The sequence below is a fragment of the Dendropsophus ebraccatus genome, chromosome 5 (assembly GCF_027789765.1).
Source record: "Dendropsophus ebraccatus isolate aDenEbr1 chromosome 5, aDenEbr1.pat, whole genome shotgun sequence".
NCBI classification, from domain to species: Eukaryota; Metazoa; Chordata; class Amphibia; order Anura; family Hylidae; genus Dendropsophus; species Dendropsophus ebraccatus.
Window position 1 is genome coordinate 45,466,650 of NC_091458.1, and position 16,699 is coordinate 45,483,348.

General features: G+C 42.1%; 1 protein-coding gene across 2 annotated transcripts in view; it reads left to right on the plus strand.

The window, feature by feature from the left end:
* The window catches only part of HTR2A (5-hydroxytryptamine receptor 2A), a 36,475-nt gene that overhangs the window by 8,111 nt on the left and 11,665 nt on the right, over nucleotides 1-16,699 (plus strand). For both annotated transcript variants that reach the window (XM_069972123.1, XM_069972124.1), the window contains exon 3: nucleotides 4,388-4,588. In XM_069972123.1, the coding sequence (XP_069828224.1) occupies nucleotides 4,388-4,588 (201 nt within the window). The remainder of the gene's footprint in view (nucleotides 1-4,387; nucleotides 4,589-16,699) is intronic.

The window sequence follows — 16,699 nt, forward strand, 5'->3', positions numbered from 1 at the left end:
GGTGTCACTTGGCAGTAAATGGGTATCCCTGGCAACCAACATGTCAGATGTGACTTAGCTAGGCAAATCGAGATTGACATCACTCATACAATGTCATTCCTTATTCCTATGACATTAATCAAATTTAAGTAAAATAGATAAACATAGAGTCTGTAACTAGGTAGTGCTGTCAGATCATGTACAGCCTTTACAAACGCGACTGACAAACTCAATCTCCCCTTTTAACAGCATGTTATTTTTAAGTCTGAAATTCCATGCTAATTCTCAATATATTTCAATTCCTTTGCATAGACCTGAGGGCACATTTATCAAGATGCACCCTGGCGTGCACCACGGAAAAGTCACATAATTTTGCACAAACCACTCTGTGCCTTTACTGTGGGGTAAGGCCGGCTTGTCTGATGGGCGTGGCAAGGCAGTGAGAAGACATGGCATCCTCCAGCAGTTGTGCCCGCGCTGTACGTAATGGACTAAAGTCTGCTCCCTGTAATTGCAGACAGGTGTCAGTTGTAACATACAGCTGAGACCCATCTGCAATTACTGGGAGCAGACTTTAGTCCGATCCCGGATATTTAACCCTGTGCATGCCACATTCAATACTGTTTGATGCATGCACAGAGAGCCCTGACAGGTATTGGACCTGTCAGGGGTCCAACCGGCACCCCTACAGCAAAAAACAAGGGTGCTGATCGGTGGCTGAGGCTGCCGGTGGTTTATACTTAGGGACCTATTCCACGGGACGATTATCGTTCACATAATCGTTAACGATAAACGATCCAAACGAGCGCTATTGTGAAAGACCTGAAATCGTTCACCCATTTACATGGAAAGATAATCGTTACTTATGATCGTTCTTGCGGTCGTCTTGTTGTCGATATTGCGTTCGTCACTACTGCGAACGACCGAATGACGTCTTATTCAATGCGAACGATTTGCAACGATAAAAATAGATCCAGGTCTTATTAAACGATCAACGATTTCTCGTTCGGTCGTTAGTCGTTAACTGCTATTCAACCAAACGATTATTGTTTAGATTCAAATGATTTAACGATAATCGTTCCGTGGAATAGGGCCCTTACCATCCATGGCAGTCCTGACCTCTATGCTGATTGAGTCTACCTCACTTCCTCCACTAATTAGCTCCCTCTACTATTTTTATTACTCTCAGTTCCCCATAAAGAGCTGATAGAGAAGTTGGAGAAAATTGGACTTAATCCCTGGATAGTTCAGTGGATTTGTGGTTGGCTGAAGGATAGATATACAGAGGGTTGTGTATTCCGAGCAAAGACTGGTAACAAGTGGTGGCCACAAGGGTCTGTTCTGGGTCCTATTCTTTTTAATATGTTTGTAAGTGACATAGGAGAAGGGTTGGTAGGTAAAGTTTGTCTGTTTGCTGACGACACAAAAGTGTGCAATAGGGTTGATATTCCTGGAGGTGTCAGTAATATGGAAAACGATTTAGCTTTGCTAGATAAGTGGTCCAAACAGTGGAAATTGAAGTTCAACGTTTCCAAATGTAAAATAATGCACTTGGGGAGGAGGAATCCTCTATCCGAGTATCACATCGGCAGTACTGTGTTGGAAAAGACTTCAGAAGAGAAGGATTTAGGGGTAGTGATATCAGACAGCCTTAAAATGAGTCACCAGTGCAACCAGGCGGTGGGGAAAGCTAATCGTATGCTGGGGTGTATAGCTAGAGGTATAACCAGTAGGAAGAGAGAGATTGTGATCTCGCTGTATAGAGCTCTGGTGAAGCCACATCTGGAATACTGTGTCCAGTTCTGGAGACCTCATCTAAAAAAGGACATTAATAAAATTGAACGGGTCCAAAGATGGGCTACAAAAATGGTGGAGGGTGTAAGGCATAAACCATATCAGGAAAGACTTAAGGATTTGAATCTGTATAGTCTGGAGGAAAGAAGGTAAAGGGGGGACATGATTGAAACCTTTAAGTATGTTAAAGGACTAAATAAGGTTCAGGAGGGAAGTGTTTTTAGTAAAAAAAACTGAGCTCAAGAACAAGAGGACACAGTGAAAGGTTAGTTGGGGGAAAGATCAGAAGCAATGTGAGAAAATATTATTTTACTGAAAGAGTAGTAGATACCTGGAACAAACTTCCAGCAGAGGTGGTTGGTAAATCTACAATTACAGAATTTAAACATGCCTGGGATAAACATACATCTATCCTAAGATAATAAGAAAGAAAATACTAAAAGGGCAGACTAGATGGACCCAGTGGTCTTTTTCTGCCGACAATCTTCTATGTTTCTATGTTTCTATTATGCCCTCCAAGCTGCTGCTACTGCTTGAAAATATCATAGTAGTTAATCTCCTCCCACTAGCTCTGGGACATTACCGGAGGAGCCTAATTAGAGGTCTGAAGAGCAGAAAACTGGTGAAAAATGTAATATACCAATTAACCACCAAATTTACTGTACATAGTAATATATACAGTAGTAACATATGGATATAATTATCGATATGATGTGACAACAGCTAGTACTGTCCAAGATGATTATCACCCTAAAAATGTTAAACGGGCCATACTGTATATTAGATAGATTAGATATTGTGCAGAGATGCTATATGTCATTGTATATCATCCATCCTCATGGTTGGTGAAGGAAGTTTACTGGCAGGATCATACTGATTGAATTGTGCATCAGCAGATGCAGAGCCAGAGGTTTATAAATAGGCTGCAAGGGGGATGTCACATAGAGCTTTTTGGGGGGAGAGGGGGGCTTAGGTTCCTGCACTTTTCATTCAGTTTTTTGAACCAAGGCAATTCTAAAGAAATATGAAGTATACAGAAAGGACTTACACTTCTTTTTCTTATTATACATAACTGAAAGAACAGCATAAAAACTGTAGTGAATAAATAAAAAATTTTAAAAATTGCATATGGAACCGCCCCCCAGAGCAAGGGCTGATGTTGACACGACGCGTTATTTTATACAAAATTATTGTTGAGGTGAATGTACCATTAGGTACATCGCTTTAAGCTTTTTTATTTGAATAGACCAGCTGGTGCCGGGATGCCGATGTTACAGTACTTTTTTTTAACCATGGCCTGGTTCCCACGCATGGCGCCGGTCTATTCCCAGACACCAACCCAGTCTGAAGCACAGAAGGCGGGCCCGCTGGTCTATTCATGTAAAATAAATGGCTCCTGTACCACCACAAAGTAATATTGCTTCTTGTGCCATCATTCAGGAACAGTGCTACTCATGTTCACATACCGCTATAATGCCCTCTGTTCCCCTATTTTGTTATAATGCCCCCAATGGTAAAAATGCCTCCTGTGCCCCAAACGGTAATAATGACCGCTGTACTCCCTTACTATAATAGTGCCCCTTGTCCCCATACCTTAATGGGTCCCCTATACAGTAGTAGTCCTCCCCTGGGCCCCTATACGGCAATTGTCCCCCCTGGGCCCCATACTGTAATAGTGCTCCCTGTGCTCCCTGTGCTCCGTGAATAAGCGTAGGTAGCTTACGGGCGTAAGTTTGCGGACCGTACATAGCCGGCCGCAACTTGCGTAAATCCCGGCTGGAGTTTTACACGTATATGTCCGGCCGCAAAAAATATGCGGCCGGACATATACGTAGCGTGAACATAGCCTAATAATGACAACTGATTGGCTGAGCAGGCCTGCCACATCACATCACAGCTCCATTCTCACACTGAAGGAAGCGACTGGGGACCAGAGGGATGGACTGTGGGTGTCAGTGCTGGAGCCGGGGAGGTAAGTGAATTTTATTGTTTTCATCTACCCCCTGACCAACATATTGAAAAAAGTGTCCTGCTCTGAGTTCTCCTTTAATCATATTTTTTAACCAAAACCATAACGCAGGGGTACAGTAATTCTTCTGATTATAGGTTTTCTTTGTGTCAGTTCCACTCCTGGTGTGTGCACATAGCTTAAGCATTGGTAAACATTCACGATCCTTATATGACATATTCTACAATACAAGCTATAAGTATAGGATATAGCTGATTTATAAAATATTAAGTGAATATTTCTATATTATTTATTGCCTATTATTTAAATATTTAATATAGTAAAATGTTTAGTATATAGTTATATATTATTCACTATATATATTATTATTTATAATATAGTAAAATATTTAGTACACATTTATATATTACTTATCATTTATTTAGGTAATATGGTGAAATATTTATGCCTTAATATATATTATTATAATAATAATGCTAGTAGAAGTAGTAATAAACTATAAATATAAATGGTGGTTTCCAAAAAATGTTTCGTTTTACTCTTTTTTGATTCCTATTATCTGCATAAAATGGCTAAAAATGATTGTAAATGTAAAAATATATTCATGACATTACTCAAAAAAATATTTTTTATATTATCTCATAGATTATGAATGGCCTTTACATAGGAAGCTTTGTCCTGTCTGGATATATTTGGATGTATTGTTCTCCACTGCTTCTATCATGCACCTCTGTGCAATTTCTTTGGATCGGTATATTGCAATACGAAATCCTATCCATCACAGCCGCTTCAACTCAAGAACCAAGGCTTTCACTAAAATAATTGCTGTATGGACTATATCTGTGGGTAAGTGCAGTCGTATTTCAGGCGTAGGAAGCTAATTATAAAGACAAACTATGACAGAATAACAGCCACCTAACCGATGCCAAAGACCTGAGAGATTGCTAGTCGTAGAGCTCTTCTTTCTATTAGCATTGCTAATATTTCTGCTGTATTGTGCCAATTGGAAATGGAGAAATGAGCTATCCTATACTATAGTAATGCAATGGTTAATAAGTATCTTCACTTCATCACAGGATACCCAAACATTTATATATGTATTTTATTAATTTATGTATCTGACATATTCAACATCTTTGGGCAGAGATTGTGCTCATATCAGTATCCGTTGACATGTCCGTAATACGGCTCCCATTCTATATTATAAATGTACTTATCAGTTTGGATTTTTTGGGCCTGTAGAAGGACAAGGGGCCAACACAGGAGACTTGAACCCAGGTCTACAATGTTTATCACTGAGCCAACATGCTGTATAATTGCTTATATACATAAAAATGTATATAGTAGGTGTTATCTTCAGTATAGCATACAATAGTGTATATTAAATAATAAAAAAAAAATGTAAGCAGTGATACAATAATGGGAGTCTCTAGGACCAACAAATAAAGTGGCAAGTGAGTGGTGTAACAGTTTTAGCCCGGGTTCACACACTGTAAAACACCGGCCGTTCTGTGACCCGGCCGGATCACAGAACGGCTCGGTGTCAATGAAGTTCATCCTGGCCGGTACTGCAGTACCGGCCAGATGAACTTCTTCTCTGGTGAATTGGGATGGGGAACACATCTATGTGCGCCCGCATCCCAATTCACCATTGCACACAATGGAGAGTGCGTCCGGAACTGAACTATCCATTGTGTGAGCTGTCAGGTGTGTGCGGCTGCTATTCAATGAATAGCGGCCGCACATAAATGACGTGTCATTTTTTCTTGCAGTCGCTAGGGATCCTGGCCTAGCGTATATACTCCTGCCATGATTTCCTCTGTTTTCAATGCAATGCATATTTTGAATTGATCATGACCGTTGTTGCAAATCACAACAACGTCTGTGATTAATTCAAAATATAAGTTGTGTGAACGTGGCCTTAAAGCGAATGTATCACTTTAAGGGCAATGATAAGAGTTACATACCACAATATTAGCACTGCTGTGGTAAATTAGCTGGCGTGAATCTTTTTGAACCAGTGGGCTGGTTCCCGTTATCTTTGCCAGTATTCCTAAAGGCACATGAGGTCCGTTGTACACCGGAGTGCTCTGATGGCAGCGCTCTAGATCAGGGCTCAATGACAGGCTGGGCAGGAAACTGTAGGCGAATATGCGAATATGCAGAGGAGTTTGCACGTCATCAGGTGGGGTGGGTGCTCATGCTAAGTCTGCCTCCAGTGCACAACGGACCTCATGCATTTGGACCAGGGGCATAACTAGAAATGGCTGGGCCCTATAGCTAACTTTTGATTGCCCCCCCACACGTGGCCACTGGGTACTGCAAATGACGACTGCTCAGGAGTGCAGTGTGTTTGTTGCCGGAGCGAGGTACCAGGCCCCTTGATGTGGCAGGCCCCATAGCAGCCACTATGGCAACTACGGTGGTTGTTATGCCTCTGATTCGGACCTGCAATAAGGAATACCGGCAAAGATAACGGGAACCAGCCCACCGATTCAAAAAAGATCCACACCAGCTGATTTAACACAGCAGTGCTTATAATGTAGAATACAAATCTTTTATTGCTCTTAAGGTGATACATTCGCTTTAAGTACAATTTGGGGGTTTTGAATGTCTAAATGTAATTATTCACTACATACACTATTCAGAGCAGGCCTTGAAGACCACAGCTATAGACTAACTGTTGTTATGTGTACATATCCCATAGACAGGGCTAGCAAGGACTATGTGCACACATAACTTATCCGTGGATGTACTCATTGGAAACAAAGTTGTGCCAGCCGCCTCTTCTGTGCCAATGTCCTGGTGCCTACAGGGTACCTGAATCCACTAAGTGGCTACTCATTTCTCACTCACATTGCATGCCTATAGCCATCATGCTGCAAAGTCCATAAACCGGATAGCCACCTCTTTATAAGAAGCTCTCTACCTGTGTTGGAATATGACAACACACAAATCAACTTGGCAGCAGCAACTCTATTTACATCTCTTTTGCTGTGGATTATGGAAACGACTATCGCCATCAGGGGCGGATTAACTTTACCATAGGCCCCGGGCTGTTCACCAAGCCTGGGCCCCCCCCACCCCACTGTAACTATGGCAGCACTAGCCTGGCGTTCATAGTACAGGACAGATAATGTCATGATGTCCTGATTTGTGCAAAATTGCCATAAAAAAAAGTGATCTTTTGCAAATCATGGCAGAAGTGTAGCCAGGAGCCAGTACACCACTGAAAGTATAAGTCTTTTTGGGTGGTCATGGGCCCCCCAGGAGCTCAGGACCCCGGGCTGCCGCCCGAAACGCCCCTATTATAATCCACTACTGATCGCCATTCTTTACTTATAGAGGGAGAATAACAGCTTGGGTTGGGCTATCTTACTGAGGTGTCAACTAGTAGATATGATCCATGGCTTTTTCCATAATATACATTTCCTCTATTAATGCTACATTTACATGGAACGATAATTCGCCCAATCGTACGATTAACGATGTCGGAGTAACAATTTTTTTTTCATAACGATCATCGTTTAGACGGTACGATATATCGAACGGAAATTCGTTTTGCGATCGCTTAAGCGTATCTCACACATTGATTAAATCAGCGAACGACTGTACACACGGAACGATCTGCGAATTTTTTGCGAACGATCAACAACGATTTGAGAACTTGAAAGATCAAAATGAAGGATTTCTCGCTCGTCGTTTGATCGTTCGCTGCGTTTACACGTACGATTATCGTGCGAATTCGATCGTTATCATGCAAATTCGCACGATAATCGTTCCGTGTAAACGCAGCATTCGATCAGCATTTGGGGCACTCAGAAATAAGATGATGCAGCTGACCTTGTTTATTACTATGCTCTTTGGGAACAACAGACAGCAGCCTCTTTCTCTCTTATGATTGACCCTTGTGAGGGCTTCCAGCTCAGAACTTCTCTAACTCTCTCTAACCATCCTATTACAGCAGGGATGGGGAATCTGCAGCTCTCCAGCTGTTTGGCTTTGGCTGCCCAGACATGGAGGGCCGCAGGTTCCCCATCCCTGTCTTACAGGGAGTAGCTTTGACTTCTCTTCCCCTCAAGCTTCAGAAAATTTCTTTTCTCTCCTCCTCCCTCAGCTCCACTGATGTGTACCTTGGTGGCTGACTTTACCTGCACCTTTGTTCACTGTCAGGTGCCCACAGTTTACCTCCCACACATGACAGAAATTCAACTTCAATCATTTCTACTGTGTTTCTATAACATAGAAAAATGCTTTCCTTTTATATTAAGAAGAGTCAAAGAGGTGTTCCCGAGCCACTGACGTGCAGCAATCTGTAACACCTCCTTTCTCCCCCTCCCATACCTGACCCTGCTTGGGACTCAGCTTTCATGTGTCAGTCAAGCAGGGAGGGGGAAAGAGGAGACATTCCAGCCTGCAGCTATTCAGAAGCTTGGAAAAGCCTTTTTGGCTCATTGTGCCAGAGAATTAAAGCATTTCCCTACATAATGGAAGCACAGCTGGATATTTGAAAGGTACCATGTGTCTCCCTGGCATCTACTTGTAACAGTGTCAGCAGTTTAGAACATGAATTACAGCTGACAGATTCCCTTTAAACGAACCACACTTATACACTGACAGCTGTCAATCACTGAGTGAGACTGCTCACATGACTACTTAGTCTGTTTCTTTAAAGTGTCACTGTCGTTATAACTTTCAAAACCTAAATCAACAGTAGATGTGATATAAAGCAAGTTTGCAATACACATTCATATTCATTGTTATCATGGAAAACACGACACTTCCTGCTTCCTGACAATTTTTTTCTAAAAAAAACGGAAACATTCAGAAAACAGGAAGTCCTGTGTTTCCCAGGCCATCTGAGCGCTCACAGAGAGAAGACAGTCATGTGACTAATGGACACATTGAACCGTAACTCTCTGTACTGGCAGGGATTCCGGTGTTTAGTTTTTTTTTTTTTTTCAACCAGCACAAGTCAGAAAATCTGCCTTAAGGAGACTGGACCTGGATTTCTGGTAAGTACAGCTTTGTTTTACAGCATGATAACAACAACAACAAAAATAATGAATGTAAGTTGCAAACTTGCTTTATAACAATCTACTGTTGATTTAGATTTTGAAAGTTATAACGACAGGTACACTTTAACCAGATAAACCAAGAATACACTCTGAGCTGTAAACATGATATAAAACTAAATGTGAATTATGACTAAGGTCCTAAACATTATACTACAATTCATGTAACTTAAAACATGGTAGAAAAAGTAAGAGATACAGTATTTGCTAAACGTTAGGTCTGCAGTTTGTTGCATTTTCTTTTTGAAGTTTCATGTCAAATAAACTTTTTTTTTTCTTCATATGAAATAATAAAGTCACTGTATTATTATTTATAACCCATTAAGGCGCACTTTCTAAATATAGTTAATACTATGGAAATGTAGACCAGGCAGTTTAAAAATGAACAAAAATGATAATGCAATGTTTGGACACAGTTATCTAATTTTACACCACCTATTGGAGGATTTACTTTATACCAATACAATATTTTGAGCTAAAATATTGGTGCATAATTATGTATCTGAAGTAGAGATGGTACCACCCTTGGGTTCATCATTGGGTTAAGTTTAGTCCAGATTCCTATACAGGAGTTAAAGCGACTGTACCATCAGGTACATTGCTGTACATTTTTTACATGAACTGCTGACACGGGGATGCAGGTACCGCAGCCCTTTTTTTAACCATATCCCAGTCCCGCGCATGGCGCAGGTCTATTACCGGGAATCGACCCAGCCTGAAGCACTAGGAATGGGCCTGCCCACCCCCAGTGTGATAATTTGCCCTCCCCTTTGTGACGCGGCTCCATTAAAATCAATGGAGCCGCATCACAGACAGGAGGTGTTTTGTCACACAGGGGGCCCGTGGGCCCGTCTCCAGTGTTTCAGGCCGGGCCAGTGCCTGGGAATAGCCCTGCGGCCAGCGCTGTGACCAGGGGCGGATTAACTTTACCATAGGCCTGTTCAGCAGGCCTGGGCCCCCTCACCCTAGTGTAACTATGGCAGCACTAGCGTGGTGTTCATAGAATAGGATGGGTAATGTCATGATGCCCTGATTTGTGCAAAATCAAGGTAAAAAGCAACACTTTTTAGCAAATCATGGTAAAACTGTAGCCAGACAACAATACACCACTAAAAGTATAAGTCTGTTTGGGTGGCCATGGGCCCCCCAGGAGCTCAGGGCCCCGGGCTACCGCCCAAAACGGACCTATTATAATCCGCTACTGACTGTGACAGGAACCAAACCACAGTTAAAAAAAAAAGACCACGGCACCGGCATCTCCGCGATAGTACATGGTACATTGGCTTTAATGTGTAAACACCAGGGGATTTCTTAGGGCCCTATCACATGGGGCAGAACAGGCCACTTATTGCCCTGTTTAATAGGCCCAGTGATCGGCTATGTTTACATGACGTTTTTCTTTCCTCTTTATTTTTTTTTTTTTTTTTAAATTACGTCCGTCATTTTGAGTTCAAAATACAATAGCTTCTATATGCAAGGGCATTCTTGCATATAGAGTGAGGGAGCAGCATATTATGCATATTTAATACCTGTATCATGTACCTATCTGCACCCTATATCTATTTGCATTAGTTTACTTTATTTTGTCTCCCCCATCAGGGACATTGGCAGTACATAATTGCTGTTCTGGACAGAGTTGTCAGTACACCTTATTATGGGTTGTACTATATGTTTGTATGTTTTTAAACGTTTTTAATATTTTTTTGTGCTCTAATAAAATTATATAATTTTTGCTGAATAACGAAGGTGTGCTGGTTTAGTGCTTTCTTTTTCTCTTTTTTCTATATTGTGATTTTCTCTGGCACTATAGCATCCTGTCTCTTATTATTTGGTGGTGCCCTCCCTACAATCTACTATTAGTATCTGCGAATAATTGTCATGATCATTATTTAGACGTTTGCACAAACAACGGTCGTTATTTAATAGACTATGTGCATTGGGCGGTCGTCATTCCACTGACTTCAATGCATTCCATTAAGGTTAATTAAAATGTGATAGTAATGGACGTCTTTTTAAAAAGAAAACGCAAACTTCTTTTCTCTTTTTTTAACTAAGTGTGAACATAGCCATCAGCCGGCAAATAAGCCAAGATTCATTTGTTAGCTAACTACATGCTTTAGACATGTCTTTCATAGACCACACGTCTCCATGTGTAACAGGGCATTTCAGGTCAATAAACGATAGAAGTAAAGGGCCGCCCATTACTGATCAGCAAACAAGCACTGACCTAAGGGATTGGTGCATGTGTGTATTGGGCAGGGGTCAGGCTGTGTTCAGTTTAGCCTTACACCAAATCTACAACAACCCAGGGGGTTCACATCATTGGTCAGGTAGGCTTTGTGTCACAGACACTTCTGGTTTGGTCTATCTACTATTAAAGGAACAAGTTTGTTGAAATCCACCATGCCTGATCATTCTTCCTAATATGTACAATCAAGGGAGAGTCTCAACATCCCTGTTCACATGAGATGTTTAGCTTATCCTGTAAGAATCTAAAGCCATAGGCTGTATCCGCGTATACCTGGCAGCCCAAGAGCAGCCTACAACTTCTCCAGCCGCCAAGAGTCAAATGCAAAAGCGTTTGAGTTCGGGGAGCGTTGCCAACCCCGAACAATTTGGCAAGTCACTCACCACAATCAAAGAAAGCAAAAAGGCAAAGGAGATGGCATCCACCATAAAAAACAACCCTTTATTTCTTTAAATTTCAGGGCATAAAAGCCATACTAAGTAGAAGTAGACAGTACGGACGCCATCACCTCGCTGATTACTTGTTATAGTCTGCTTCCACTTCCTATGGCCTTTATGCACTGAAGTTTAAAGAAATAAAGGATAATTCTTATTGTGAGTGCCATCTCTATTGCCTTTTTGCTTTGTTTGGACACATTTCCACTACTGCCTCTATACGGAGATTAACCCCCCCCACCCCCAACGCAGTAAGGTCCTTGTGTGTATCCTGACACCCTGTACTGACACCACATACCGCCATAGTGCTGATTACTGCTGCTATAGTTTCACACTATCAGGCTCGCTTCACACTGCTTAAAAATCTTGGAAAAACGCCAATAAAAATGACATGGCGTTTTTTGTTTTATTTTAGCAAAAATGCCAGTGGGCTGCCAGTCAGTAGACCCGGACCAATCAAAACATTGGACATGTCAAAAGTTTTGTGACTTGACAGTAACTCTTTAATGGGATTGTTCTGGTTGTCTCAAAAATGCCATTGCTGTGTGTATGGCTTTTTTTTCCTGGCGTTTTTATCACCTTTTGTTTTTGTCAACATCATGGGATGGCAAAGGAAGGAAAAAAAGAGTTTAGCACATAAAAATGCTTAAACTACAAAAAGACTATTCGCACATAAAGTCAAAAATGCTAGAAATGATGCCAGAAAAAAAACACAAACGCATGAAAAAACGGCATGTGCCATAATTGCATTTTTGTTTTTGGCAGTTTTTTTTATTAAATGCATAAAAAAACGCCAGACAAAAAGTGTATGTGAGGGCACTCTCAAAAAAGCTTTCCCAAGCCTCTGAACTGCTGGGACCTGCAGCTAGGGCACACTTATGGCATATCCTAGAGAGGTATACCCCTTAAACAATTACCTAAGGGTCAATTTACACAGAAAGATTATCTGACAGATTATCTGCCAAAGATTTGAAGCCAAAGCCAGGAATTGATTTGAAAAGAGGAGAAATCTCAGTCTTTCCTTCATGACCTGATCTCTGTTAATAGTTCATTCCTGGCTTTGGCTTCAAATCTTTGGCAGATAATCTGTCAGATCTTTCTGTGTAAATAGACCCTAAGTGTCAGACCTTTGGAATCTGAATAGAAGCTGAAAGATTCACTTTAATGTGATCTTATTAATAATTGTTACTGCATAAATAGGAATAGGAGAAATAGCTAAAAAGTTAGCTAGAAAAAAAACTACTTTTAATTTTGTTTTGCCTTCATTCATGCGGTAAGTACATAACAATCTTCAAAACACTTATGGGAGATTTTCATCTTGGAAACATCATTACCGCTGCTTTCCTTTGATCATCAGAATAAATCCAGAGCATTAAATTTTCATTCATCACACTTAACAAGTTTCCAAAAAAGATCTAAGGGAACTGTATCTTTTCTAGGCAGTGAAGGGCAGCATTTTAGCAATGTAGTTATAAGATAATCTGGTTTAACATGTACACCCACACATTCTGGATCGGCCCCATACTGTGCTACAATAGACCTTTAATTCTTTACCATCAAGAAGGTTCCACAATTGTAATTATTGTAATTATTATACTGCATTACCTTATAGATAAATGAGGTACGCCGGCCGGCGTAACAAATCAAAAGTGTTAAAGGAGCTTTTCCAACTTGTAAATATGGGAATTAATTCTACATCCCCTTCATCCTCCAAATTCTAGAAGTCAGACCCCCACCGATCGTAAATTGGCTGCATATCCTAGAGATATATGATATGATGATATGAGTTAGGAGTACCCTCCATAAGAGCAGCGACACAGTAATGTAAATGCCTCTTGAAGAGGAAGTCCCAAAAATGTAAAAAAAAATTACAGGCGGGGGGTGTGGGAAAATAATAAAAAAAAGTATACTTACCTGTTCCTGTGCCCCTACAGTGCCGTTCTCGGACAGCTGCACATCGTAATTCCAGCTAGCATTTGGGTATGTCACGAACCCGGCTCCTGCTGCTGAAATGTCATGTACCCAGATTGATTGCCTGTTCAGCTAGTTAGTGTCCTGCCCCATTAACTAATTGGCTGAGCGGGCAATCCATCAGCTGTATATGTGACGTTTCAGCAGAAGTAGCTGGAGGAGGTCGGTGGCTGTCAGAAATCGGCGAGCAGACTGCAGGGATGGGTAATTATACGTTCTTTATTATTAGAGATGAGCGAACCGGGTTCGGGTTCAAGTCGATCCAAACCCGAACGTTCGGCATTTGATTAGCTGGGGCTGCTGAACTTGGATAAAGCTCTAAGGTTGTCTGGAAAACATGGATACAGCCAATGACTATATCCATGTTTTCCACATAGCCTTAGGGCTTAATCCAACTTCAGCAGCCACCGCTAATCAAATGCCGAAAGTTCGGGTTCGGATCGACCCGAGCATGCTCGAAGTTCGCTCATCTCTATTTATTATGTTCCTGCACACCCCCCCCCCCCCCCTGCCTGCCAGTGATTTTTATTTGGCGAGCAGCACTGCGGAGGCACAGGGATGGGTAAGTATACCTTCTTGATTATGTTCAGGCACCCCTCTGCCTGCTGGGGATTTTTAAGCTTCATAGGACTTCTCCTTTAATTTTTTTTTTGTTTTTGTCGTTGGGGGGGGGGGGGGGAATAAATGGGGTAAAAATAGGGTAGAAGTTGGGTGACATGATAGGGACAGAGTAGGAATAGGAACATAGGTAGATGAAGGAGAAAGGTAGTTGAGGAGGTTGGTTTGAGTTTTTTGTAATTTTGTAAGTATTTGTAAGGGAGGGCAGACCTGGCTGGGTAGGTAGTAGGAAAGACTAAGAGGTGGAGATGAGTATAAGGGAGGGGCACCTCCCCGCTCCGCATGGTTAAGATTTAAGAGGGAAGGAGGTGTGTTGGGGTGGGGGGTAGGGGGGGGGGGCGCGTGAGGGGGCGAGATAGAGAATGCGTGGAAATAGAGTGAGAGACCGATTGAGACCCCATAGCGAGTGGTTTAAGTAGAAATATAACAATGCGGTAATGAGAGAATAGGCTGGCCAGTGGCTTCCGTTGGGGACGGGTGACCTTAATACAAGGTTATCTTAGTGCCTGGGGGAGGACTAGGTGGCGGCCTTATTAAGTGACATGGGCCGGGGGGGCGTAGCATCCCTGAGGGGGGCCTCCTGAGAAGGGGGTGCCAGGCAGGGGTGCTGGTCCGAACGGGCCAGGATAATATTAAGAGGGTGTAATAGGGAAAAGGGGCTCAGTTGGTGAAAGGTAGTTATAGGAATGTGTTGCTCCTTGCGCGCCCCTTGCCTCCTCTGCCACATACATACCATCCAGGGGTGGTTGGAAAAGGTATGAAGTGGAAGGTGGGGGTGATATGGGAGACCTTTGGAGTACAAAAGAATTAAAATGCGGAGGGGGGTGGAGCCTCGAGCAATGGAGAGAGGTTTAAGAGGGTGGGGGGGGGAGGGGGGGGTAATTAGATATTTTACGCTAAGAAGAGAGGGATGTGCTGTGCCTATCCAGGTCTGCCCTTCTAGAGGGGTTGATGGTGTAAAAGGGGGAAAAGGGAGGGAGGGGGTAGGTTTTATTGGGAACTGGTTGACCTCCCCATGGACTGAGAGATCAAAAGGACTAAAGCCCTACCTTATAAAGGTTGTCTGGAAAACATGGATACAGCCAATGACTATATCCATGTTTTCCACATAGCCTTAGGGCTTAATCCAACTTCAGCAGCCACCGCTAATCAAATGCCGAAAGTTCGGGTTCGGATCGACCCGAGCATGCTCGAAGTTCGCTCATCTCTATTTATTATGTTCCTGCACACACCCCCCCCCCTGCCTGCCAGTGATTTTTATTTGGCGAGCAGCACTGCGGAGGCACAGGGATGGGTAAGTATACCTTCTTGATTATGTTCAGGCACCCCTCTGCCTGCTGGGGATTTTTAAGCTTCATAGGACTTCTCCTTTAATGGCATATGACTAAATTTATAGTTTTTCATCTCATGCAAAGCTCCTGTAGTGTTATAAAAGTGGCTGCTTAAAAACAGCATTTATGTTTTTGTGGACCATGTTGATGCTGTTCATTGAAGTCCGGCTAAAACACAGCTATTAAAAGTGATTATAGCTCTCTGTGTAACAGGGGCATTTAAAATAACATTGTATCCTATGGAGAAGCTTTGCACTTGAGTGCTTTTCTATCTTCCCCAGACACTGTAACCTGCATTTAAGCTGCTGTAATATTGTTGTTCAGCTTCACAGTAGCTCAACATAAAATGTATCTCCAACCAATGGACATAGTTCCTCAATTACTTGTTACTTTATCCCTGGTTTACCTGTGCAGCTAGTGTAAATTTTTCATGAGGTGTTCACAATATCCATCATATTTTAAAGTGTTGTTTTTGTCTGCAAAACAATTTTGTATATACTATTACAGGTATTTTAAAATGTTTTATATAGAACACACTGAGGTTTCAAAAAATATCCAAACACTGCAGCAGCATCAAGAAATATCGAAAATTTCTGAAACTTGCACAGACGCAAAAGAAGTACTATGGCTTGGTACCCCCTCACTGACTCTCTGAAGACAATGGGGGAGATTTATCAAACTGGTGTAAAATAGAATTGCCTCAGTTGCCCCCGGCAACCAATCAGATTCCACCTTTCATTTTTTCGGTGAGAGTCTGTGAGAAATTAAAGGTAGGATCTGATTGGTTGCTAGGGGCTATTACATTTTTATCAACCTGGTACTTTAGTGATGCGGTATCAATGAGGTTTTACACCTTACTTAAAAGATTTATCCGACGAGGGAACAGTTTTTATATTTTGCTGAAAGTATATAAAAAAACAATAAAGAAGCTATGTTTATTTCTCTGTACTTCCCCGGAGTCCTCCTTCCATAGGCCTCTGGGTCCCCCACTAAACGATCCCACCTCCATTTTCGAGACAGACGCCTCACCAGTGACAGCTTGGTTAGCCAATTCCTAACTGAGATGGGACAGCACCGCAGCCAGCGGGCTGACACTACTGAGACCAGTCCATCGCAGAAATGGAGGCATGATTGTTCAGCGGGCAAACATCGGAGACCGATAGGAGGACACTGGGGGAGCGTGGAGAGGTAAGCATAGCTTTTTTTTGTTGTTCTCTCTATACTGGCAACTATATATACAGTATACTTTTGCCTCACCAGATATCCCCATTCAAGGCTAT